Source organism: Saccopteryx bilineata, chromosome 4 (assembly GCF_036850765.1).
Source record: "Saccopteryx bilineata isolate mSacBil1 chromosome 4, mSacBil1_pri_phased_curated, whole genome shotgun sequence".
NCBI lineage: Eukaryota > Metazoa > Chordata > Mammalia > Chiroptera > Emballonuridae > Saccopteryx > Saccopteryx bilineata.
In genome coordinates this window covers 272,906,040-272,930,680 of record NC_089493.1, presented here as the reverse complement: position 1 = coordinate 272,930,680, position 24,641 = coordinate 272,906,040, and the positions used below count along the sequence as shown (strand labels likewise).

The 24,641-nt window shown below is 46.0% G+C and overlaps 1 protein-coding gene across 4 annotated transcripts; it reads right to left on the bottom strand.

The window, feature by feature from the left end:
- Positions 1–368: 368 nt before the first annotated feature.
- PSPH (phosphoserine phosphatase) lies at positions 369–24,013 on the bottom strand. Of its 4 annotated transcripts, none has more exons than XM_066278167.1 (7): positions 23,752–24,013; positions 15,205–15,332; positions 7,228–7,386; positions 6,393–6,527; positions 5,497–5,642; positions 3,541–3,689; positions 369–859 (listed from the first exon to the last, which is right to left on the bottom strand). In XM_066278167.1, the coding sequence occupies exons 3-7, from the start codon at positions 7,365–7,367 to the stop codon at positions 752–754; spliced, it is 678 nt and encodes a 225-aa protein (XP_066134264.1). In that variant the 5' UTR covers positions 7,368–7,386; positions 15,205–15,332; positions 23,752–24,013; the 3' UTR covers positions 369–751. The 4 variants fall into 4 exon arrangements, with proteins under 4 accessions (XP_066134264.1, XP_066134265.1, XP_066134266.1 ...); XM_066278168.1 differs by lacking the exon at positions 23,752–24,013 and adding an exon at positions 15,417–15,677; XM_066278169.1 differs by lacking the exon at positions 15,205–15,332.
- Between the last annotated feature and the right edge of the window lie 628 nt (positions 24,014–24,641).

The window sequence follows — 24,641 nt, the reverse complement described above, 5'->3', positions numbered from 1 at the left end:
GTAAAACTTGTTTTTAGTTCTTTTACTTCATGCAATTATCAAATATCCACTTTTCAGGGTCAAAACTTTTGAAGCTTCATTTTAAAAGCCTTGGTAACAATTCCCTTTAGGACAGATTCTAAGAGGTAACAGAAGTGCTTCCATCCTCTGGCTCAGAGATTCACTCAGTGCGGAGATGGGTGGGCCGAGCGGTGGGGACACTGTGACAAGCACTGCCCTGTACTCAGAGGGGTCTCCGCCTCGTTCCTCGGCTCCTTGCCTGCCTTGAGGTTGTTTCTACTCAAACTCTTCAAGTACTTGAAATATTGGATATTGAAATACATGACAGGCAGAAATAAAAATTCCACAAATTCATTCTGTTACATGGATCAACTTTTATTCATATATCAAAGGGAAAACTAATATTCACTTAATATTAATTTTCTAATAATTCACTGACATCCATATTTTCAATAGGGAAGGTGTTTAACTTATTCTGCACCTTTTAAAAAGCTTCAAATAAAATAAAGGTAGGAAAATACATAAAGAATTCAGATTATAAAACTCTCCAGGTAATTAATGGTCATAATAATATTGGAATTATGGAATTATATCTTTAAAAAAGCAACTTTCTAAAAGCCCTAAATGTAGTTTATGTGGAAGTACAAATTTATCCATTAAGTTGTAATAGGGATTTATAAGTAAACAATATCAAACTGCATAACTTTTAAAAGTTAATCTGAAGTTGTAAACTATAACATATAAAAATGGATTATTCCTCCAGTTCTCCCAGAAGCTCTACAAAATCAGTGATGTACCATTTCGCGTTGTCCTTTACATGTTGCCTGATCACATTTCCTCCAAATCCAATGAAAACATCCTAAAAAAGAAAAAAGGAGGGAAGGGTGGTTAAAAAAAGAAAGAAAAGAAAAAAGCTACAGTAGTAGTCTGGGAAGTTAGTGTTATTTGAAACAACCGACTCTGCAGAGCGAGCCCAGCCTCACGCGGGCGCCCCAGCGCCCCCTGGGAGCCCCTGCGGCCCACTGAGGACGGCCCCTTGCACAGCCAGTCACCGGGCGGGCGCTGTGGGCTTCTGGAGAACTGAAGCTCTCTTCAAACTAAGGCAAAGCTTAGAGATAAAGTCACATCTAGTGGTAAATGTCTGAGTTCTAAACTGTACAGAATCACACCCCGTCCAGGAAATTTCAAAGAGGAGGGATCGCACAGAAGCCCGTGGTGCAGCTGAACCCACCCAGGGCCTGCAGTCAGGGCTGGAGCTGGCACCTCCCTGCGGGTTCCAGCTGAGCCTGAGAGGCTCCCAGCCTGGGCCAAAGGAGATGCCACCCTAGTATCTGCCAGCAGCACTCTACTTCTCATTAAAATCATTGAAGCCTGACCTGTGGTGGTGCAGCAGATAAAACATCAACCTGGGGCCCTGGCCGGTTGGCTCAGTGGTAGAGCGTCGGCCTGGCATGCAGGAGTCCCGGGTTCGATTCCCGGCCAGGGCACACAAAAGAAGCGCCCATCTGCTTCTCCACCCCTCCCCCTCTCCTTTCTCTCTGTCTCTCTCTTCCCCTCCCGCAGCCAAGGCTCCATTGGAGCAAAGTTTGCCCAGGCGCTGAGGATGGCTCTGGGGCCTCTGCCTCAGGCGCTAGAATGGCCCTGGTTGCGACAGAGCAGCGCCCCAGATGGGCAGAGCATTGCCCGCATCGCCCCCTGGTGGGCATGCCGGGCGGATCCTGGTAGGGCACATGCGGGAATCTGTCTGACTGCCTCCCCGTTTCCAACTTCGGAAAAATACAAAAAAAAAAAAAAAATCAACCTGGAATGCTGAGGTCACAGGTTCAAAACCCTGGCCCGGTCAAGGCACTATGACAAGCAACAACCATGGGTTGATGCTTCCCACTATTCCTACCCCCTTCTCTCCCTCTCTCCTCTCTCTAAATTAAAAAAAAAAAAAAAGTTTAAAGTTACATTGTTTCATTAATTTCTATTAAGTGACACCTTTTACTCAATCTTTTTTTTCTTATAAACAACAGAAATTTATTTCGCACAGATTGGGAGGCCGAAAGTCTGAGGTCAAGACACCAACATGGTCAGGTGAGAGCCCTCTTCCAAGTCTTTTAAACTGGTACCTTCGCTTTTTCTGCCAGGACATAGACACTAATTTGGAAGTACAAAATTCTCCTTGCCCTTTCTCTTCGTTTTAACTTTCATACCATACGAGGGGGAAAAACATAACTAGATTCTTACCTTCCAGTTAAATTGAGCCTAACTGAGCCCCCTGCCTCCACAGCAGCCCTTTCCCTGAGCCCGCACCAGCTCACCAGCCCTAACACTGACTCACTCCTTCTCTCCAGCTTTCCAGGGCTTCCCACAACTTACAGGTAACACCCTACTGCCTGGTGAAGGGAGGGATCCGCACTGGTTGCTGAAGAGAAAGCCCCCTCCTGCTGGACGGAGCAGCCTAGAACTGTGCCCCAGACATCCCACTCTGCTCTCTGCCTCCCTCCCTCTGCAGCTCCAGGCCTTCCTTCCTGCGGTGGCTGCTGACTGTCCTCTAGGTCACAGATTCCTCTGACACCTTCCAAGGGCTACACACCTGCATGCCACATTCTCTTGGTTCAGTCAGGTTATTTATAATTTTGGAATATAAATATAGATTATATTCTGGAATTTATAACCAGTCCTATCACGACACGACGGGGGGCTCCCTGAGAACACCGCATGTATGTCTATGTACTCCCCATGAAGCCAGCCCAGCACTCACTGCTTAGTCATGCCCAACGTCATCTAAGACTGTGTTACCTGGATTGGATTCAAGTAATGTTAAAATGTTCCCAAAAGATTGTTAACCTACTTCTGATTAATCATTTACAAAGGCAATTAACTTTTTTAATTTTTTTATTTTGTTTTTATTTTGGAATTAACTATTTTTAGATCCCAGGAAATTAAGTAGTAAAAAAAGTTCACCACCATATTTTTGGTTCAGCTTTTCTTAAGTTAGAATGAGATAATGAAGGCAAAGTCCTATGTGACATGGACACGGTTGACATTTAAGACACTGGCTCTATAGCATTTGTTTCCTGCTAGTCTCAGAAAGTAACATTAGTTCAGAAGAATAAAATGCTTTAACACAGGCATGTTACTGAACTGAGGCTAGCTCAGTTCCCCATCAGTGAAAAGGAGATAACACTTCACCTCACAGGGCTGATAGAAGGATTAAATGAGATAACGGAGGGAATAGTTTATCCAATATAAAATGACACAAAAATGTTGGTTAGTTATAAGAACTATATTATTTGAGGGAACTAAGCCAAACCCTGTTGAGCACACAGTGGAAACAAGAGGTTCTTGAAAGTTTAAAAGGTTCTTTATTTGCAACCTTTCTCGGATTTTCAAAAAGTCGATTGACATACTGATTTAAATTTGTTTTATTTATTGGTTTTCATCTTACAATGATTTTTAGATTTTTAAACGCTCATAAATCTTAGTGAATTCTAAATCAGCTGTCTAAAACAAAAGTACAACGGGGAAAAGATTAGTATGCTTAATACGTACAGCAGGAGGACAGGCTTCCATGTCTGTGGCGCCGTCTCCAATCATGACTATTTTCTTAAAGTGAAATTTCTCCTTTAAAAGTTTAATAACTTTTCCTTTCCCACCAGATTCAGCTGTTGGCTGAGTCTCATCAAAACCTGCATATTCACCTTAAAAGAGCAGTTAAAACAGTGTTAGAGATTCACCGAATTATATCAGTAGGGTCAACTTTTTGCATAGATGGTATCTTCACTTAAATATCACTGAGAAAGCTAAGAATGGTCCTCAGTAAACTGACACAGCCTGGACTTCCACACCTATTCCTCAGAATAAACAAGCTTTGCTTTAAAATTACAAATATAAGGTTACTGTTTTATGTCATAAACACCTTGGGGTAAATTAGTTTTATCTCTAAGCTCCCAGTGCAGTAATTCTCAAACCTAGTTCAGGATGCAGAACACCCTGAAACAGTAATAGATTAAATTTAAAATAAATTAATACAAAATTACATCTAAGAGGAGGTTTCAACTTATATTTGATCAATTTTTTCCATTCTTACAATAATTACCATACTCATTCTCAACTTTTTAAAATGATCTCTATCTACAGATCATTTGAAAGTGTTCTATTAACAAATTTTAAATTGTTTAAGTAATATTATTTGGTTTTAAGAATGTCAGCCATAGCCCTGACGGGTTGGCTCAGTGGTAGAGCATCGGCCTGGCGTGCAGAGGTCCCGGGTTCGATTCCCGGCCAGGGCACACAGGAGAAGCGCCCATCTGCTTCTCCACCCTCCCTCTCTCCTTCCTCTCTGTCTCTCTCTTCCCCTCCCGCAGCGAGGCTCCATTGGAGCAAAGATAGCCCGGGCGCTGGGGATGGCTCCTTGGCCTCTGCCCCAGGCACTAGAGTGGCTCTGGTTGCGACAGAGCGACACCCTGGAGGGGCAGAGCATCGCCCCCTGGTGGGCAGAGTGTCACCCCCTGGTGGGCGTGCCGGGTGGATCCCGGTCGGGCGCATGCGGGAGTCTGTCTGACTGTCTCTCTCCGTTTCCAGCTTCAGAAAAATACAAAAAAAAAAAAGAATGTCAGCCACCCCTTGAAGTAACTGGAGACACCTTAAGATAATAGAAACTACAGCTCTGTGATGGTCCTTAAAGGGGCCAGGAGACACGTGCAAACACAGCTACAGTGTAGTGACTTGCTAACAAATTAACTCCCCTTCATGAGTCTGTATCAGTTCCAACTGAAATATAATACATAACAAAATAAATCATGTGAGTTACGGAGAAATGAACATTTTACTACGGGCAGGCATTTACACTCTGATAGATGACTGTATGAATATAAAAGCTAGGAGAGATGAAGACCTAAGTCTACTTTGCTGGGCAAAGGGTACCAAGGAGCAAAAGCAACCAGTCAACCGACTTCTTTATCTCAGTACCGTCTTTTTTTCTTTTTTCTTTTTTTTTTTTTTGTATTTTTTTCTGAAGCTGGAAACGGGGAGAGACAGTCAGACAGACTCCCGCATGCGCCTGACTGGGATCCACCCGGCACGCCCACCAGGGGCGACGCTCTGCCCACCAGGGGGCGGTGCTCTGCCCCTCTGGGGCGTCGCGCTCTGCCGCGACCAGAGCCACTCTAGCGCCTGGGGCAGAGGCCAAGGAGCCATCCCCAGCGCCTGGGCCATCTTTGCTCCAATGGAGCCTTGGCTGCGGGAGGGGAAGAGAGAGACAGAGAGGAAGGAGGGGGTGGGGGTGGAGAAGCAAATGGGCGCTTCCCTATGTGCCCTGGCCGGGAATCGAACCCGGGTCCCCCGCACGCCAGGCCGACGCTCTACCGCTGAGCCAACCGGCCAGGGCTCAGTACCGTCTTTAACCCCCATGCCTCCTTGCTTGAGTTGCATTCCAAGAGACATTACCCTGGGATACTGAAAACTAAAACTGCTAAGAAAGGGGACATGTTACCATTAAAGTCTTACCATTAAAGTAGAACTTCAGCCTATTGGCAAATACATTGGTTGATGGGATGTTAAGCTTTGAAGCAACATGTTCTACAATGCTCCTAAAGCCACCAGATATTAGGAAAACCTGAACATTTCGCTCTTGTAAGCGACTTACCAGCTCCCTGCAAAAAAGAAATATAATATACTGATTAGTACAAAAGAGAAAACATAAAAAGAAAATTAAAATAGAAATATACTTTTTTGAAATAAGTAAATCAAAAAAACAGGAACTGCATTATTCCATACGTAGGCGGGACATAAAAGTGAGACTAAGAGACATTGATAAGAGTGTGGTGGTTAGGGGGGGGAGGGAGAGGGAAAGGGGGAGGGGGAGGGGCACAAAGAAAACTAGATAGAAGGTGACAGAGGACAATCTGACTTTGGGTGATGGGTATGCAACATAATTGAATGACAAGATAACCTGGACATGTTATCTTTGAATATATGTATCCTGATCCTGATTTATTGATATTGCCCCATTAAAAAAAATAAAATTATTAAAAAAAAAAAAAAGAAATATACTTTTTCTCCCGAATGCATCTGCCCAAGGTACATCGAAGCATATTGCCCGGTGAATGGTTTGATATGTTTTTCTAGACGCAGTTATAAATGAAAGCTGGGGCTTGACTGCTCTAGGAACCCATCCCACAATGCTGTTCTGCCCTTAAACCTAGAAACACAAGGTGAAGAGGAGGCTTGTGCTCTCCCGGGGAGAGGGGGAAGGCAGACGTGGGCAGGACCCCTCATATATGTGCCAGAAGAACCACATGGAAGGAAGCTCTAAGGTAATGGGGAGATGGCCTCAGGAGGACGTGTCCCTACAGGCAGGTGCCAATAAGGAGACAATACAGCCAGACCAGGGCTCCTCTTACCTTATGCCAGGGGTCAGGTGTGGGGGGTGCTCTGCTATGAGCCTTTGCACCTGTTCCCTGGAGGGCTGGATCAGCGCCAGGCGCTCTGTGAGGGCAACCTTGAAAGGCACCGCCCCGCCCATGGCTCGCTTAGTCCTAGGAGAAAGACCCAACAGTCAGGCCAGTCAAGTCAGCTGTTCTCAAAGTGGACGCGCCTAACCTCCGCAGGCCCTCACAATGCCCACCCATGAGGAAGGTGCTGCCTGGAGCCCCACTGTATGACAGACAAGCTATGCTGCTATGAGAGCGAGGCCTGAGAATAGACTGTTGAAGGTTTGCTTGAGAATCACATTAATATTATAGGGCCATGGCTTGCACCAAATGCAGCTGGACATGAACTGGCGCATGACCTGGCAATCGCAGGTAGCACTAAGGACAGGAGGGGCTCTCATCTGGGCATCCATTGAGAGACTCTGAACCGAAACTAGCTTTCCAGCAACCCACTAGGGCCACACTTTCAACCGTGACACAAAGCACTAGACACTTGGAGAACCCACCCAAGTCATCGTCTCTGGTTAGTGAGGGTCGTGTTCCCCTGACCAAGTGAAGAGAGTATCTTATTCATATTTGTTTGTCAGAAGCAACTTCTTTTGCCATAAATATTTGAACAAATGGACGATGAGCTAATGAACACCACCAAATTCAGCTCTAACTGATGGAAGAAAAAGCCTAGTGCCCCTATTCATAACCAGGGACTAAAACCAGGGAACTGTGGCTCTGATCCTGCATGGCCTCCAAAAGTTCATCTCTTCTGCAATCCTTTGAATTTCCTACAGTGAATAAATACTGTTCCTACATTTCTGACACAGCATCCTCAACTCCACAAATTTTGGCCAGCTCATCAATTCCTTCTTCTCTGATGACTGTGCTATCAACATCCAAGCATACTGCGTCAGCCGAACAGAAAAGTTTCCTCAGCTCTGAGTGGGACACCATCCTTAGAAGAATTTTCTCCCTACAACAAAAACAGATAAATATATTGAAAGATATAAAATATAAACATAAAATGGTTCAAGTTTGGCGACTAATGCCAAAGTACTTTGACTTGTATCAAACTCAGGATAGCCCACAAAAGCATGTACTCATGGGCTTATTCATTTTTTATTTTTTTTATTTTTTTTTTGTGGCAGAGATAGAGTCAGAGAGAGGGACAGATAGGGACAGACAGACAGGAAGGGAGAGAGATGAGAAACATCAACTCTTTGTTGCGGCTCCTCAGTTGTTCATTAATTGCTTTCTCATATGTGCCTTGACGGGGGGGCTACAGCAGAGTGAGTGACCCCTTGCTCAAGCCTGCGACCTTGGGTCCAAGCTGGTGAGCTTTTGCTCAAACCAGATGAGCCCGTGCTCAAGTTGGCGACCTCGGGGTCTCAAACCTGGGTCCTCCACATCCCAGTCCGACGCTCTATCCACTGCACCACCGCCCGGTCAGGCAGCTTATTCATTTTTTAACAAAAATTAAGTACCTTCTAAATGTCAGGCTCTGGGGTTACAAAGAAGAGCAAACGCAAAAGTCTGTTCCCAACAACTCAGTCTAGTAAAGGTAACAACTTGTAATTATATTTGATGATCAACCAATATGCAACTGTTTCTGAGATAATAATAATAGCAATAAGGCAAGTACTAAAATAGAAATGTACATAAGATACTATAGCACACACAAAAAAAGTTTAATCTTTTTTATAAAACAGGCTTGCAGGAGGCACGGGCATAGGGGTTGAATCTTAAAGGGCAAGTGGCCTTCTGAGTGGGTTCTCAAAGGGCAGGGTATCAGTCTGGTGCCGGAAGTAGGAAGGAGGGAGATGGAGGCAAGGAGAGGGTAGTGATGGCGGAGGGAGAAAAAAGCCAAGGCCAAAGTCACGGAGGGAGAATAATGGATAACCTGCTGGAAGGTGCCAAATGGCTCAGTCCAGCTGCTGGGCAGAGCACAAGGAATTCAGACCAAGAGGGGCCTTGGGCCAGGCTAAGGAGCTTGGATTTAACTTCTAAGTAATGAGAAACCCTGAAAGGTTATAGGCCTCAGAAGAAAAGTCAGAGCTAAACATACACATTTATTAGTTACCAGTGGAGAGGTGGTAACTGAAGGCATGGCCTGATGCAAGTCACCAGAGTAGAGAAGGAGGAGAAAAGAAGAGGGGGCTGAGGACGGAGGCCGCAGGAATGGAACCTCCAAGTCAGGAGCCCAGGAAATAAAAGAGGAGGTCACAGAAAGAGACTCTGGGAGACCAGAGCTGCAGAAGCTGTGGAGGACAGTTTCCAACAGAATGTTGAGGTTGCCCTGGCTGGTGGCACAGTGGATAGAGCATCTTCCCAGAGCGCCAACGTCACCAGCCCAATCCCGGGGTCACTGGCTCAATCCCACCAAGGTCACTGGTTTCAATCGCAGGATCACCAGCTCAATCCCAAGGGCACTGGTTCGAGCCCCAGTCAAGGCACATATGGGAAGCAACCAATGGCACAACTAACTGGAATGAGTTGATGCTTCTCTCTCTCTCTCTCTCTCTCAAAAAAGGGAAGAATTCTGAGGTTTTTTATTTTTTAAGAAAAGCATTGGACTAGAATCATTGGCATGAATGGGATCATAGTAATTACTTAGACCAGTTTTACATCAAAGAGACTAATATGTCATGAACAAGGCCACATGAATGATGGAAACAATCTATATTTAGAATAGACGTCAGCTGACAACAGGCTCACAAGAGCTGGCCAACTCACTTCGGAACTGATTTCTAACCAACGCATTAGATAGAATGACCCAGTTCAGAGTTGACCTGGAAAAAAATGCCTTTTAAGTCAGGGGTTAGCGAACTACAGCAGTAAGCCAAATCCAGACCGCCACCGGTTTCGGTATGGCCTATGGAAAATGATTTTTATATTTTAAATACACAGAGTTGAAAAAAATCAACAGAACAATAATATTTTGCGACATGTAACCTAAAGATAAAAGGCCAAAGTGAGAGGCAACAAGCATCTGACATCCAAAAGAATAGCTATTTGGGAAGCACTGATTCAGGGGAAAAGAAACCCAGAAAACAAAGTGGGGTTTTTTTAGATTTTTTTATTTATTTATTCATTTTTTAGAGAGAGGAGACAGAGAGAGAGAAGGGGGGAGGAGCAGAAAGCACCAACTCCCATATGTGCCTTGACCCGGCAAGCCTGGGGATTTGAACTGGTGACCTCAGCGTTCCAGGTCAACACTTTTACCCACTGTGTCACCACAGATCAGGCCAAATAAAAGTCAAAGAGTATTTATGAGAAAGGGAAGGGAAACAATTATATCAATAGAAGGAAGGAATTTCTATAGCTCCAAATAAACTAAGATCACGGCGCTAATTCTAAAGAATGTTTTTAATTTTCAGTCCATTAGTCCCTATCGCCTCAATATCTGATTTCCTGTTGTCTTTGCAAACAGTTGTTGGGGATATAATGCTGCTTTGGGCCCAGTTACTTAGGCGCAAAGGTTATTTTGCCAGTTTTTACATTACAAAGTCTTGAGACATAAGACGTGCAAGGCAGTCCCCTCTGGGTTGACAGCTCCAACTCCATTTTAAAGTGGCTCTGACTATTATTTCTTTATAGACACACGAAAGTTACAAGAAATTAAAAATTCAGTGTCCATAAATAAAGTTTTATTGGACTATAGCTGTGTTAATTTATGTGTCTACAGCTGTTTACAACAGATGAGTAGCTGCAGCAGAGATAGTGTGGCCTGCAAAGCCTAAAGGACTTCTTGCACTAAAGTGAATGAATAAAGCTCAAATGCCATCTTCACTACTTCTCCCCAGAACTCCCATAGTACCTTCTGTAGACTGGTTTTTAACATATGGGATTCATAGTATTCCAGCTTATATTAAACTTATTTATGTGCATGTCACCTCCATGCCTGGATTACAAGCTCTTTATACTAAGATCCAAAATTTTCCAAGACACCTATTCTGAGATTGTTGTGGGTTTTTTTAAAAGAGAGAAAGACAGGAATATCGAGCTGCTCCTGTATGTGTTGTAACCGGGGAGTCAAATTGGCAACCTCCATGCTCAAGGATGACAGTCCCACCAACTGAACAATCCAGCTAGGGCTTAATTTCTTTTCACTAATGGCTTCAGAGAGACAGAAAGAGGAAGGGAGGGAAAGGGGAGAGGGGAGAGGAAAGGGAAGAATTAATTTGTTGTTACACTCAGTTGTGTATTCATTGGTCGCTTCCCATGTGTGCCCTGACTGGGGATCAAACTCTCAACCTTGTCGTTTGGGATGACACTTTTTTTTCTTTACTAAGTTGAGGTAGGGAGGCAGAGAAACAGACTTCATCATACACCCTGACCAGGATCCACCCTGTAAGCCCCCTAGGGGGCGATGCTCTGCCCCTCTGAGGCTGTTGCTCTGTTGCACGGCAACTGAGCTATTTTTAGTGCCTGACTATGGGAGCCATTCTCAACTCCTGGGCCAACTAACTCAGACCAATCCGGCCATGGCTGCAGCAGGGGAAGACAGAGAGAGAGAAAGAAAAAGAAGGAGGGAAATGTGGAGAAGCAGGTGGACACTTCTCCTGTGTGCCCTGACCAGGAATTGAACCCAGGACATCCACACTCCACGCCGATGCTCTACTACTGAGCCAACTGGTCAGGGAGACAGGATGACATTCTTAACTGACTGAGCTAACTGGCTAAGGCCCTGTGCCTTTCTTTTATTTTTATGAGAGATATGGGGGGGCAGAGAGAGAGAGATGGAAAGGGAGAGAAAAAGAGAAAAGCATCAACTCATTGCTTCACTTTAGTTATGCATTCGTTACTTCTCATATGTGCCTTGACCAGGGATTGGACCAGCAACCTTATACTCAAGTCGAGCCAGTGACGCCTTGCTCATGCTGACAACCTTGGACTCAAGCCAGCAAACTCAGGTTTCGAACAGGCAACTTCAGCATTCTGGGTTGACACTATCCACTGTACCACCATCAGTCAGGCCTGAGTGTTTTTTGAATAGATTCTCAATTATTTCCCGAGAGTTAAATTAAAACAAAATGATGTAATTGTAAATTACATTCCCCAAACTAGCCATTTTTTAAACTTTTATTGTGGAAAGTTTCAAATACATACAAAAATATGCTTCCACAATCATAACAAATCTTGCTTCATCAACAACCCTACTAAAAAGGGTTCTGCACCCAATTCCAACATGGGAGGGGGAGGTTCCCCAGACATCCAAGCAATTCTTTCAATATCAGCAGGATATCCCACGATTCCACTCAATTCTAATACTCCCTACCCAGCAGTAGCATCAGATTCCACAGTCAGGGCTCAGTCCCATGAGACTAACCCATATACCACTTCAGATGCCAATTTCAAGTCCATCTATAGAGTAGGGGTTCCCTCACCTACCTCCTCAGGTTAGGTTACGTTGCTAGAGTGGCTGACGGAACTCAGAGAAACATTGTACTTAGTAGATCATCAGTTGATTGTAAAAGGATATGACTCAGGAGGAGCCAGATGGAAGAAGAGATGCACAGGGCAAGGTGTGGGGAAAGGGCACGGAGCTTCCATGCCTCTCCAGGCACATCATTCTCCCAGCAGCTCCAGGTGGTCATCCATCCCTGTCCTTCTGCGTTTTGATGGAGGCTTCATTACGAAGGCATGATGCCTAAACTCAACCTCCAGACCCTCTCCCTTCCCCAGAGATGGGCAGTGGGGATGGGGCTGAAAGTTTTACCCTCTAATCACATAGCTTGTTCTCCTGCCAAGCAGCCCCTGTCCTTAGCTACAGTTCTAAAGTCACCTCATTCACATAAGACACCTCTTTATCATTCTCATCACAAGCTGTCAAACAGGGCCAGCTGCTGCTAGTACCAGGCCCGGGGCCACTTAGCAACAGGTATGGAATGCTGAGGCCAGATGCTGCTTGTTTGAGAGATTTTAGGAAAATCTGAAGCACGAGCAAAGAGAGGGCATTCCTGTGGGAAAGCCACTGGACACAGCTGCCACAGGCCTGAAAGTTGGGTGGGGTGGGGCCTCAGGGCAGGGCAAACATTGTGAGGGAGGTTCACTGGAGTCTCAGATATGGCGCTCCCCACCCCACCAGCTCTGCAGGGAGAGTGTTCATCGCCAGAACAATGGCCTCTGCCAGCATTTGTGTCTTGGAGAGAGCTACTCCCTAGCTCTTATGCTGATGCTGGACAATTCAGTTCCTCCTCATATTATCCCTGGTGCCTTTTCAGCTGCTGTCTAGTGCTGGAGCTCAGGGGGAGTGAGTCCAGGTAAGTCCATATGCAGCCCTTTAAGAGAAACCGCCTGGGATTCCAGCAGACCTTCATCTCAGTCACAATCCCCACTTGTTTTTACAGCCAGAAGTTACGGGGACTTCTCTTCTTGGCATGTAACCTTGGAATGGAGGGGTCTTGTGTGGTACTGGGACCCGTTGTTCCCCAGGGGACCTCTGCAGCCGAGAGATCTCTCCAATTTTTATCTGTCCCATGTGGGTGCGGGACAAGTTAGCTCAGCATTTCCGCTTCTCCTACCAATCTCGATATGCTTGTTCTTTAAATCCCTATTTGTAAGACTTCCATTCAGCTAGACTTCAGGCTATTCAGAATGATGGTTGTTCTCTAGTTTAGTTGTAATTCCGATGTGGTGTGGGAGGAGGCAAGTACCTCATTTACCTAACCCACCACCTTGACTGGAAGCTCAGTCCCATGCCTTTCTGCAGGAACAATATTAATGTGTCCATTTCACAGATTAACTAATAGGAGTATAAGAAAGTAAAATGCTTTACCCAAAGTCAAGCAGCTGCTAATTCATGGCTACAAAACTAAAACTTGGATCTTAAATGCACAGAGACACCATAAAAGAGGTGGATAAATTAAGCAGAACTAAACAAGGTTAAACAATGATAAGAACCTAAGGTGGACCCAGGAAATGTCAATGATTTTCATCAAGACTTCACACCAAAGGTCTGCTTGCGGGACAACACGATGGATGGTGATTCCCTAACAGTGAAAGACGAAAGTCTCCATGTTGTGGGGAGACCAGCAAATGGACTGGTTTCATAAATTATCAAATTCTCACCAAGCCAGGAAATCCAAGGAGCTCCATATTCCACTCTCTCTATGGCTCATAAACTGCCCTTTGGGCTCTGGTCTGCTTCCCAACCCACAGGGTAAAATACTCTGTCTCCCTGTTCACTTCTGTTTCCTTGTTCACTTCTGAGTCCCTCTTTTTCCATTGTTTCTACCAGGAGTGACTCACAATTCATACATATTGAAAACTCTCATAGCTTCAGGGGAAAAAATCCAGAGTTAAATTCAGTTGCTTCAAAAAAACTGTATACATTAGAATTTTACACAAAGAAAAATCATGACTGAAGAATGGACTTTGGATACCTCATCTCTGGCCCTTGAGGGGAGAGAGGACAGGACTAGGGGTGAAAGAAATCCTGGTGGAAGTTTGTGCTTAGACCTGGCAGCTTCCAGGCCCAGGCCCGACCACTGGATCACTACCTTCTGCAGCTCCGAGTAGGACCCAGCTCACCAGGGGCCCCGCTGGTCATCTTGAGAAAGCAGAGGGCCAGCTGATTTTTAAAAACCCACTGATGAGGCTCTGGCCGGTTGGCTCAGTAGTAGAGCGTCGGCCTAGCATGCAGAAATCCCGGGTTCGATTCCCGGCCAGGGCACACAGGAGAAGCACCCATCTGCTTCTCCACCCCTGCCCTCTCCTTCCTCTCTGTCTCTCTCTTCCCCTCCCGCAACTGAGGCTCCACTGGAGCAAAGATGGCCCAGGCGCTGGGGATGGCTCCTCGGCCTCTGCCCCAGGGGCTAGAGTGGCTCTGGTCGCAACAGAGCGACACCCCGGAGGGGCAGAGCATCGCCCCCTGGTGGGCAGAGCGTCGCCCCCTGGTGGGCGTGCCGGGTGGATCCCAGTCGGGCGCATGCGGGAGTCTGTCTGACTGTCTCTCCCCGTTTCCGGCTTCAGAAAAATACAGAAAAAAACCCCACTGATGACAACTCCTTCTTGCCCCCAGCTCCAAAATTAAAAATGCAAGTTTTTCTTCAGGGCCAGGAGGTCCACTTTTAGATACAAAGGAAAAACCCTCACCCAAACAAACTTCCTTCCAACTTCTCCATCTATTCATTTTACAAGTGACATCTAAGATCACCTTCACCAACTTCCCCTTTGGTTAGCATTGACCTCTTACCTTCACTTGTATAGGAATAAATCCAAGCTGGTTTAATTGTGCAGAGATTGTGGAGCTCAAGCACAGCTGAGAGAACAAAGCTTACTAGGCGCAGATGGACTTCACCTGGGCCACTCTGGCAGCAGTGAGTCTGTCTCAGGCCCTCTGCTAGGCAGTTGAAACAATGAACAATAGAGTCTGAGAAGCTTCAAGATCCGAAAAAGTCAAAAGTATCGTACATTTTAGGATTAAAAAGAATAGCTATTTTGGGGGGAACCTGAGATTTTATGCATACCACATACGTTACAGCAGGCAATTTTTAAAATTTAGGCGAAGAGGCCTGACCTGTGGTGGCGCAGTGGATAAAGCGTCGACCTGGAAATGCTGAGGTCGCCGGTTCAAAACCCTGGGCTTGCCTGGTCAAGGCACATATGGGAGTTGAAGTTTCCTGCTCCTCCCCCCTTCTCTCTCTCTCTCTCTTTCTCTCAATCTCTCTCTCTCCTCTAAAATGAATAAATAAATAAATATTTTAAAAAAAAATTTAGGCGAAGAGTTAGACTGCTGACTGGTAACACAAACATATAATGACAACAACGTAAGACACATCTGACTCACGTTTCTCCAGTGCTGGACTCCTAAAAGACACGCTTCCTGCTTCTCTCCTCAATAAAAGTGCATCATAAAGATCTGAGTACAAATTCCTTTAAGAGTGATCTTGTGAGTTCTGGAAGGGCAAGAAGAGCCTAGAAATAAAGTACAAGGAAATGAACATCAAGGTCCAGACACACCATTGGAAAGAGGGAGACTGTCTGGCTTCAGCCTCCTACCAGGACTGTTACAAAGAAGAGTCAGATGTACTGTTTCCCAAGACTGCTTCCTTTGGGACACACTTGACTTCTGCCTCCTTCTAGCACTGGGGAGGAGGCAAACATTCTTTTCCTTGGCTTTGACTCTGCAAAAGCTTTAGGTCTGACAGCTATCTACACTTGATTAGCAGGGCACAAAGGAGAGGAAAAGGCAAAGAGGATCTACGCGGAGAACAAAATGCAAACACAGAGACGCCGACAGAGGTACGTTACAGACTCTACAAAACAGCCCCTGCCCTCTTCAAAATGAGGAGACAGAGTTCACAGCATTCCAGGAACAGAGAGAGTCCTGCTGCCAAAAACCAAGGGAACAAATCCAACGCCTTGAATTACAGTCCTCACAATTAAAACTGTGAGGATCAAGGTACAAAATCTAGAGGGAAAAAAAACCACCAAAAGATAAAAAGTGGTTAAGAACACAAGGCAAGGAAAAGCAAAGGTGAGACTGAAAAGAAACTGGGTCAGAGTGGAAATAAATAAGTCATGAAGTCCAGATACAGTGCTTACAGGACTCCACGAGGGTTCAGTGTATCCCCGCTCTCACCTCTCTCACATGCGGTAATACTACTGTGGAGGAGGAAGAGTACTCAAAGACTAGTACCTGGGCATGCTGTGGGGAAAACAGCTGTGTTCCGTTTGCTCGCTCATTTACTGGCTGTTGCACAATTAGTGTGTGTAAAGCCAGTAGCCGCAGCCACCATCACAGCCGCCTGGCCCGTGCAGGTTCGCGTTTGATTTGGACAGTTGGTAAAGAAACAACGGAGCCAAAAACTGGTGGGCCATTATCTTTAATCCTAGCTTGCACCCGATGGGCAAGTAAAAACACACACTGGGGCCTGACCAGGCGGTTGCACAGTGGTTAGAGCGTCAGACTGGGATGCAGAAGGACCCAGGTTCAAGACCCTGAGGTCGCCAGCTTGAGCGCAGGCTCATCTGGTTTAAGCAAAATCTCACAAGCTTGGACTCAAGGTCGCTGGCTGGAGCAAGGGGTTACTCAGTCTGCTGAAGGCCCGTGGTCAAGGCACATATGAGAAAGCAATCAATGAACTAGGGTGTTGCAACGCGCAACGAAAAATGAATGATTGATGCTTCTCATCTCTCTGTTCCTGTCTGTCTGTCCCTGTCTATCCCTCTCTCTGACTCTCTGTCTCTGAAAAACAAACAAACAAACAAAAAACACACACTGGGCTCCAAAACTCACTCATTCAGTGCTCACAAAGCTACTGACTTATCCAAGTTTCCTAGAATCAAAGGTTTCTAGCTCACCAGACTTATTCACCTCTGTTCCCCATTTCCTTCCTTCTCTCTGCACAAACTGCACAAACTGGCTTCTCACTCAGCACTCTACCATCTTGGCTGCCTCTCCTTGCCTCCACGTGGCCTCTCTCTGCACTGCTCTCTAATGCTAATCTCAGGAACCAAAGAGAGCAAGCTCCTGGTCTGCCCTGCTTTATAGTGCAGAAATCAAAACCTTTAATCCAATATACAAAATAGGGAAGTCTCTAATATAAAGTCACTTATCTGAGGCATGATGGGATTGTACCACCCCACATCAAAAAGGGTGGGAAAGGTTTAGTCCTAAAACCAAGCCCCAGGCTACAAGGATCCTGTCTGCCCACAGCCCGCCCCAACACACATTAATATCACCTGGGCCATGGGCTTTCACATGGGCAGCACCATCTTTAACAAAGTGAGCATAATATATTTTATCTGCCCAACAATGTGTAAGCACGTGGCAGGAAGCCACGTGTGTGTCTCTATGAAAAGCTTAGGTGCTTTCCCTCGGGGGCAATTTCACATCACTCTCCTCTGCCACCACTTCAAGGTGCGGTCCCGATTCCCTCAGCCGCCATCGTGATGGGGAGGGGAGGTTCTAATCCCTTACCCTCCACTGCAAAAAGCAGGTTTTCTCTTGTATATTTGCTGGCCTGTCTTTGCAAGACTCTGATAAACAGGTATCTGGCTCCACAGTTCCTCTACCATCTGCCAGAATTCAATGCAAACCTGCCTGGCCTCAACCACCAGCATTACAGATGCAAATTTAGCCTTTCCTTTCCCATTCTGCTGAGCAGGACTGGCCTCTGTAGGTGTTCTGAATCCCACTCCCCTACTGGCCAGGGAGAGCTGCAGCCTAGGGAAGCCTCCCCCAAAGCTGCTAATCCTAAAAGGAGACCCACTCCCAGGGATGGCAGGACAATCAAAGTAATATTTTGAATTTGCTTCTTTAGTATAATTTACTTTCTCCTTTGATACCATTTATATCTATAAGACAACAGTTGTTTTGGGGGTGGGTTTAGAGAGACAGACAGAAAGGGAGAGAGATGAGAAGCATAAACTCGTCATTGTGGCTCATTAGTTATTCATTGTTGGGCAAATAAGTTTGTAAAATTTGTGTTATTTAATTTTGCTCACTTTTATTGTTAAAAATGGCTGCTGACCACATGAAACAGCTAATTACCTTCCTGCTTGGAAAGGGGCTTTGTCATGCTAATGATGCTGGAGGAGGGGTTTTCACACCATAAAGTTTTAAGAAGAGACCATGTTGTTGCAGAGGAGGCAAGCAGCCAGGATGGTGGGGTACTGAAGGAGAAGCCAGTCTGTGCAGGGAGAAGGAGATGGGAACCAGAGGGGACTGAGCTAGTGGGGCCTTTGATTCTAGAAAAACCTGGAGAAAAGTCAGTGGCTTTGGGAGCCCTGAATGGAAAGGGAAGTGTTTCCCTGCTGTGTATTTACTCATCCACAGGTGTGAGGCTAGAATAAAGGCATGGCCCACCAATTTTTGGCTCCACTGTTTCTCTACCATCTCTCCAAATCTAATGGGAACTTGCACATGTCTGGCTGTGACGGCGGCCGTGACTACAAGCCTTACATTCATTGATTGCTTTCTCATATGTGCCTTGACCAGGGGTCTCCAGCCAAGCCAGTGACCCCTTGCTCAAGCCAGCGACCTCAGGGTTTCCAGCCTCAGCATTCCAGGTCAACAGTCTATCCACTGTGCCACCACCTAGTCAGGCTAAAAGACAATAGTTTTAATTATAAAGGACTGCCATATTTCCCTTCTAATTTGGAATTCATACATACATTGCTACTTAACTTTTATTTTTTATTTATTTATTTTTTTTTTTACAGGGACAGAGACAGAGTCAGAGAGAGGGATAGACAGGGACAGACAGACAGGAACAAAGAGAGATGAGAAGCATCAATCATCAGTTTTTTGTTGCAACACCTTAGTTGTTCCCTGATTGCTTTCTCAAATGTGCCTTGACTGCAGGCCTTCAGCAGACCGAGTAACCCCTTGCTCAAGCCAGCGACCTTGGGTCCAAGCTGGTGAGCTTTTGCTCAAACCAGACGAGCCTGTGCTCAAGCTGGCGACCTCGAGGCCTCGGGGTCTCGAACCTGGGTCCTCTGCATCCCAGTCCAACGCCCTATCCACTGCGCCACCGCCTGGTCAGACCTTAACTTTTATTTTAATGTACCTTGGGCATGTATTAATTCATTTGAAAATTTTGAGAAGTCTTTTCTATTTTGTTTTCATGAACATAAAAAATAACAGGACTATGATCATTATTATAATGCAATCCTATCTGGATGTTGTAATAAAACATAAAAATATTAGAATTCATAGATTTAAATGCCAAAAGTTAACTCAAAATAAAATCTACCTTAAAATAAAAGCTACAACTATAAAACTTCTGAAACATAGAAAAAAATTTTCACAAAGGTGGTAGGCAGCCTCTAAGTGATCTTGGCTCCCAGTGATCTTGACTCCTAGTATTCCAACCCTTCTCGGACCTCCCTGGCCCTTGACAATGAGCTGGATTTAGTGACTCTTCCAGTGAGAATGAGGAAGAGGTGATGGGATATCACTTGCTACACTGGCCTGTGACATAAAGGAGTGCATGTGTAACTGTGATATCTGAATAAGCTCTAGGGATTGCGCCAATGTCACCTACTTGTGATACTGGCCTCAGGGAAGAGACTTGGGGGAGAGAGGATGCAGGAGACTTCCCTGTATATTTCTTCGTGAGCGCCTGTGAATCCATAATTACTACAGATTTTTTTTTTTTTTGTATTTCTCCAAAGTTGGAAACAGGGAGGCAGTCAGACAGACTCCCGCATGCGCCCGACCAGGATCCACCCAGCACGCCCACCAGGGGGCGATGCTCTGCCCATCTTGGGGCTCCGCTCTGCCGCAATCAGAGCCACTCCAGTGCCTGAGGCAGAGGCCACGGAGCCATCCTCAGCGCCCAAGCAAACTTTGCTCCAATGGAGCCTTAGCTGCAGAAGGGGAAGAGAGAGGAAAAAGAGGGGGAGGGGTGGAGAAGCAGATGGGCGCTTCTCCTGTGTGCCCTGGCTGGGAATCGAACCCGGGACTCCCGCACGCCAGGCCGACGCTCTACCACTGAGCCAACCGGCCAGGGCCCAGATTATTTTTAAACAAAAGTGGTTTCTTTGTTTTTTAAGTGAGCTAATCTCAAAAACAAAGCAAAAGTTAGTGGCTTCTATCTTGTCCTTGTCCTTCCTCCCCACTTTGCTCTGAGGGAAGGCAGAGGCCATGTTGGTAGCTGCCTGATGGAGAGGCACATTTGGCAGAAATGCGGGGGCTTCCAGCAAACAGCCAGGGAGGACCTGAGGCCCTCAGTCCAACAACCCTTAAGGAACTGAATCCCGCCGACATCATGTGAGTTGGGTAGGAAGCAGATTCTCTTCCAATAAAGGTTTCAAATAAGTTGACTTGACCAACTGCAACCTCTTAAGAGCCCCTAAGCCAGAACCATCCAGTTAAGCAGCTCCCACATGTTTGACCCACAGAAACTGAGAAAACAAGTGTCTGCTGTTTTAAGCTGCTAGGTTTTGAAGTAATTTGTTGTACAGCAAGAAAGATAGGCCATGGCCGGTTGGCTCAGTGGTAGAGCGTTGGCCTGGCGTGCAGGAGTCCCAGGTTCGGCACACAGGAGAAGCGCCCATCTGCTTCTCCACCCCTCCCCCTCTCCTTCCTCTCTGTCTCTCTCTTCCCCTCCCGCAGCCGAGGCTCCATTGGAGCAAAATTTGCCCAGGCACTGAGGATGGCTCTGTGGCCTCTGCCTCAGGCGCTGCTAGAGTAGCTCTGGTCGCAACAGAGCGACACCCCAGATGAGCAGAGCATTGCCCCCTGGTGGGCATGCCGGGTGGATCCCGGTCGGGCGCATGCGGGAGTCTGTCTGACTGCCTCCCCGTTTCTGGCTTCGGAAAAATACAAAAAAAAAAAGAAAGAAAGAAAGATAGCTTACAGTCAAGATAGCAGAGTAGGAAAATGCTGCGCTCACCTCATCCTGCAACAATATTAAAATTACAACTAAATTATAGAAAAACCATCATTGAGAATTGCTTGAAGACTAGCTGAACAGAATTCCTATAACTAAGGCTATAAAGAAGAAGCCATGTTGAGAAGGAAGGGTGGGAAACTGGAAACAAGTTGGTCCCACACCCATGGTTAAGAATCAGGAGGAGTATCAAGGAGGCAAGGTCCCACCTAAAAAGCAAAAGGTCCCAACTCCTCACAGGGCTTCCCAGCTCAGGGCTCCAGTGCCAGGGAGAAAAGTCCCCACAAATCTGGTTATGAAACCAGCAGGAACTGTGGTTGCGCAATACAAAAAGGGCTGCTGGAAACCTAGGCATAGCAGATCTCAGATGGACCACAAACTCACTCACAAACTCACTCACTCTGAGCTCTAATGCTGGGCAGCAGCTCGAAAAGGACAGGGGACATAAGGGGAGGAACTTCATTGACCATTTTCAGGGAAAGGGCTGAAGGGGCAGGGCTCGGGCAGCTCCCTCCTGGGACCAAAGTGCTGGCAAGTGCCATTGTTCTTTTGTGCACCCTCCCCCAACCCAGCGCTGGCCCAAATGGCTTCACGGATGAATTTTACCAAAAATTCAAAGAATTCATATTTATCCTAAAACTATTCTAAAAATTTTAAGAGGATGCCCTTTCCACCAAGTCACCACTGTTGAGGCAACGGAAGAGACATTTCTATAAAGAAGATATGCAAATAAACTCAAAAGAAGAATGACGAAAATAAAAACTACTGACATTGCCCTGGCCAGTTGGCTCAGCGGTAGAGCGTTGGCCCGGCGTGTGGAAGTTCCATGTTTGATTCCCGGTCAGGGCACACAGGAGAAGCACCCATCTGCTTCTCCACCCTTCCCCCTCTCCTTTCTCTCTGTCTCTCTCTTCTCCTCCCACAGCCAAGGCTCCATTGGAGCAAAGTCGGCTGGGAACTGAGGCCGGCTCCATGGCCTCCAACTCAGGCGCTAGAATGGCTCCGGCAGCAGCGGAGCAAAGCCCTCGCAACGCCCTCTGGTGGGTATGCTGGGTGGATCCTGGTCGGTCGCATGCGGGACTGTGTCTGACTGCCTCCTGCTTCTAACTTTGGAAAAATACAAAAAACAAACAAAAACAACAACTGACAATACCAGGTATTACTGAGGACAAGGAACATGAACTCTCATATACTGCTGGTGGGGATGTAAAATGGTAAAATCACTTTGGAAAACAGGTTTTTACAAAGTTAAACATATAATTACCATTAAGACTCAGCAACCTCACTCCTGGAGATTTACCCAAGAGAAACATATTCATAGCAGCTTGTTTCTTTTTTTTTTTTTTTTTTTTTCTGTATGTTTCTGAAGCTGGAATCCGGGAGAGACAGTCAGACAGACTCCCGCATGCCCCGGACCGGGATCCACCCGGCACGCCCACCAGGGGGCGACGCTCTGCCCACCAGGGGGCGATGCTCTGCCCCTCCGGGGCGTCGCTCTGCCGCGACCAGAGCCACTCTAGCGCCTGGGGCAGAGGCCAAGGAGCCATCCCCAGAGCCGGGGCCATCTTTGCTCCAATGGAGCCTCGCTGTAGGAGGGGAAGAGAGAGACAGAGAGGAAGGAGAGGGGGAGGGGTGGAGAAGCAGATGGGCGCCTCTCCTGTGTGCCCTGGCTGGGAATCAAACCCGGGACCTCTGCACGCCAGGCCGACGCTCTACCACTGAGCCAACCGGCCAGGACCGCAGCTTGTTTCTTGATAAGAACTAGAATGTCCATCATTAGGATAAACAAATTGTGGTATATCCCCACAATGGAACAATACTCAACAATAAAAAGAAATGAATTATTGATACATGCTATAAAATGGATATTTTTTTTAAATACATTATTCTGACCAAAATAAGCCAGACACAAAAGAGTACATACAATATGATTCTATTTATGTGAAACCTTAGAAAATACAAATGCATTCATTATACAGACAAATGACAAAAATCGGGTCAGTAGGACAAGGCTAGGGGGATCTGAGTGCAAAGAGGTCCTAGGAAACTTCCAGGAGTAATAGAAGTGTTCTATTGTGGTGGGGACTAAGTGTGTATAAAATTGTCAAGCCCTGTTCGGATGGCTCGGTTGGTTAGAGCATCATCATCGGGAAGCACAGAGATTGCCGGTTGGATCCCTGGTCAGGGAACATGCAGGAGTAGATTGATGTTCCTGTCTTTCCCTCTCTCTCCCTAAAATCAATAATAAAAATATAAAATTGTCAAAATGTACATTTAAATGGATGCATATTATTGCATGAAATTATACATTGATAAAATGTTGGCTTAAAACATTATTAGGCATGTATCAAGTTATTAAAAAACTTAAAACTGCCTAACTAAATACTTTGTTTCACCAACATGAAAGTGACAGGACCATGCTCATTATTATAAAGAAAACCTACCAGCAGATGTTATAAAATATTGAAATCTTAAATTTTATTATTTTCTTTCCTGATCTTCATTTTAATACCAGTCAAATATTTAAAGAGTAATCATAAAGTGCAAGTTACATAAAGAAAACAGATTAAATAGTGTATGAATAAAAGTATTCGCTAAATTCCCAATTTGAAACTTATCTCTACAACTTCAACACTGTATCTGGTAAGTACTTATTTAAAATTCTTATTCCAGTGGGAGAGAAGATAACAAAGTCAGACTCTGCAAATATAAATTTTAGAGATTTTCCTAATCTTGCACTGATGATTCCCTTGTGCAGGATTGCATCATTCATTCATGCTGTTTGGTTAACAGGCAGCAGTGAGATAAAATAAGTCAAAACTACACAAAAGTAAATAGGTGAAAAGAAAGCCTTGAATTCCCATGATATATTTTTCCTTAGTTATTTTACTAAGAAAAACAACTAGAATCACAGAGGCCCTGGATGTGGGAGAGGCAGACGGGTAAATAAGAAAGCCGGGCACACGGAGTAATAAACACATGCCTGGACTTACCCTGGTGTGCTGCTTCTTCCTGGGCCGCCGCCGCCGCCTCCGGGACTCCCACGGCTGTAACCTTCCGACTGCAGGGGGCCGAGGGCTGGCTCCAGCGATCACTCGCGCAGTTGGAAGGGAGGAGAACTGTGCAGACCCGCAGAGCCTTTCTTTATCAAACAATCAATCATTGGAGACCGGCTGGTAAGTGAGGTGGTTTCAGGTCTGTTTAGCAAGTGCTTCATCTAAACTGAAGACTGCAGAACCCGGCTGCGAAAAAGCCTTTGGCCCCGCCCCCGGGGAGGTGCTCCCTGAGCCCGCCCCCTCCTCCTTCCCAGGCTCAACCCCTCGAGCTAGACCTGCACCCCACTGTGGGCGCCGTGCCGCGAAGCTGGGAGCCGCACCAGCTGCACTTCATAGAGAAGGAACGAGAGAGCACCCGACGTTCAGTAGCGCTCTCCACCGTCACTTGGGTATAAGGGTACGCGAGAGCAACGAGGGACCTCTGCACTGACTTACTAACAAAAAGCCTTTTAGGGGCCTTTTTTGACATTATGCTCTTGTAGGGATGTGGGTCCCAAGTGAACGTTTAAAACCACTTACATTCGCAACTAAAATGCAGAAAACCACGAGTGACAAAGTGAGTCTCGACACCCTTCTTCTGTTGTTTTTATTTCCTTTTATTTCTTTCTTCCTTTCCCTCCCTCCCTCCTTCCCTTCCTTCCTTCCTTCCTTCCTTCCTTCCCTTTCCTCCTTTTTATTTTTCTCTTTTCCTTCCTTCCTTGCTTTTTCTGTCATCCTGTTTTCCTCTAGGCGGCACTTGCCCGGCTACTTTTACGTTGACTGCGGTAGGGAAAACTGATGGCCCCAAACATTTACCTTTAGTTCAGCTGGCTGGAGCTGCACAGTGA

Excerpts from the sequence above, each read along its gene's own strand:
- PSPH (XM_066278167.1), bottom strand. The coding sequence starts at position 7,367 with ATGGTGTCCCACTCAGAGCTGAGGAAACTTTTCTGTTCGGCTGACGCA. Across the intron at positions 6,528-7,227 it reads GAGGATGCTGTGTCAGAAAT|GACTAAGCGAGCCATGGGCG; the intron begins GTAGGAACAGTA and ends TCTTTCTCCTAG. Across the intron at positions 3,690-5,496 it reads GCTGAAGTTCTACTTTAATG|GTGAATATGCAGGTTTTGAT; the intron begins GTAAGACTTTAA and ends TGCTCTTTTAAG.